The sequence below is a fragment of the Rhipicephalus sanguineus genome, unplaced genomic scaffold (genome assembly GCF_013339695.2).
Source record: "Rhipicephalus sanguineus isolate Rsan-2018 unplaced genomic scaffold, BIME_Rsan_1.4 Seq329, whole genome shotgun sequence".
NCBI classification, from domain to species: domain Eukaryota; kingdom Metazoa; phylum Arthropoda; class Arachnida; order Ixodida; family Ixodidae; genus Rhipicephalus; species Rhipicephalus sanguineus.
In genome coordinates, this window is record NW_023615027.1 from 311,147 (window position 1) to 313,030 (window position 1,884).

General features: G+C 50.4%; 1 protein-coding gene across 1 annotated transcript; it reads right to left on the reverse strand.

Annotated features, from left to right (window-relative positions):
* Positions 1-235: 235 nt before the first annotated feature.
* Positions 236-1,276, reverse strand: LOC119377039 (uncharacterized protein K02A2.6-like). The gene has a single exon (XM_037646666.2). The coding sequence runs from the start codon at positions 1,262-1,264 to the stop codon at positions 236-238; it is 1,029 nt and encodes a 342-aa protein (XP_037502594.1). The 5' UTR covers positions 1,265-1,276.
* Positions 1,277-1,884: the final 608 nt, after the last annotated feature.

Consider the following 1,884-nt stretch of genomic DNA (forward strand, 5'->3'; position numbering starts at 1 on the left):
CAAGAAAAGAACAGCCGAGCAGCAGGAAACGAAAGAACGCTTTATTGCGTGATGCCGGTGTATTTGTACATAGGCAGATCAGGCTTGCGCATGCGTGGTCACTGCAATGATGACGTTGCGCCTGGTCACATCTTCCTTCCCTTGGGAAAAAAAAGAAAAAGAAACGAAAAAGAAACAGAACACAAAATGTCTAAACGAAGGCACATTGAAAAACCCACTCAAATTTCAATTTTCACTACATCCGCTGAACAGTTTGCGTTGGGCACTCTGGGAGAGGATAGCGTTGTGGCGCTCTTCGCTGTCTTGCGCTTCTACGCAGCGCTTCTTGAGGTGCTTGCTGCTCGGTGGTGCACGGTTGCGGACTGGATTGCGCGGACGCTGTCGCGCTTTCTGGCTGCTGCGAGAGAACCTGCCCGTTTGTGGACCTGAGGTGTTCCCTCGTGCGTCGTAGATGCTGGCCGTTCTCAGTCGCAACAATATAAGAGCGTGGTGTACTTGCCGGGCCCATGACGACTGCTGGTGCCCAGGTCTTGTTTATTGTATCATAAACAGATACTGTGGACCCACTGTGCACTTCCGGTAGATTCCGGGTTGATCTGTTGTAGAAGACGCGTTGTTTTCGCCGTATTTCGTCGAGGCGCTTTCGGACAACTTCGGTCGGCACGGTTTGGGGTTCTAGGTGACAGTCTAGTACGGGCAGCTTGGTCCTCGTCTGTCGACCCATGAGCCGTTGGACGGGTGACTTTAGGCGGTCATCCCTTGGCATGTTTCTCCATTCAAGCAGGCCGCTGTAAAACTCCAGTGTTCCAAACCTGCACTTCTTCAGTAGTTTCTTTGCTTCCTGGACGGCCCTTTCAGCCATGCCGTTACCGCGAGGGTAATGCGGACTGGAAGTCACGTGGGTGATGCCCAGCTGCGTTGAAAAAACACGGAAGCACGTGCTATTGAACGGGGGGCCGTTATAGCTGCATATCTTTGCTGGTATGCCGTGCGTGGCGAAGATTTGCATGCACACGTTTGTCACTGCTTCTGCCGTAGTTCGATGCATCTGCTTGATCTCGAAAAAAAAGGAATAGAAATCCACCACAACCAGGTATTCATGGCCTTCGTGATAGAAAAGATCGATTCCGACTACTTGCCACGGCAAAGTAGGTATATCGGGACTAAGCATTGGTAGCTTGGCGTTCCTGCTCTTGTACCTTTGACAAAGTTGACACGCCTTCGCTAGAGCTGCAATATCCGCCGACATGCCTGGCCAGTACATAACTGCTTTGGCTCTTGCCTTCATCTTTCTTCACCCCCGTGTGCCGCGTGAAGCAAACGAAGTACTTCTTGCCTTTTTGTTGGCGGAATAACCAACTTGTTGCTTCTTAGGAGAAGGCCATCTTCGACGTGAAGTTCGTCGCGGTAGTTCCAATACGCTCGTGCGGTCTCAGACACCTGAAGCTTGCTCTCAGGCCATTCTGTGCTTGAATAGCTGCACAGTTCGGTCATTGCTGCATCCTTGAGTACCTCTTCCCGGATTTCCTGCAGTTGCCGATCAGAGACTGGAAGAGAAGAGAGAGCATGTACATGAAAATCCAGTGATTCTTCTTTCAGCTCCTTCTGGTTTGGAAAGCGCGAGAGTGCATCCGCTAGAAAGAGTTCTTTTCCTGGTTTGTAAACCACTTTTATAGGAAACCTTTGAAGGGAGAGTCTCATACGTTGCAATCGTAACGGGCACTCACATAGTGGTTTCCTAAATATTGACTCTAGAGGGCGGTGATCGGATTCGACGATTACTTCTGGCTGCCCTAGGATGTAGTCTTCAAACCTTGCGCACCCGTGAACAATGGCTAGCAGCTCTTTCTCGATTTGGGCGTACTTCTTTTGTGCTTCGGTAAA

Bases quoted from the DNA above. Each gene is read 5' to 3' on its own strand.
- LOC119377039 (XM_037646666.2), bottom strand. From the start codon at position 1,264: ATGTACTGGCCAGGCATGTCGGCGGATATTGCAGCTCTAGCGAAGGCG.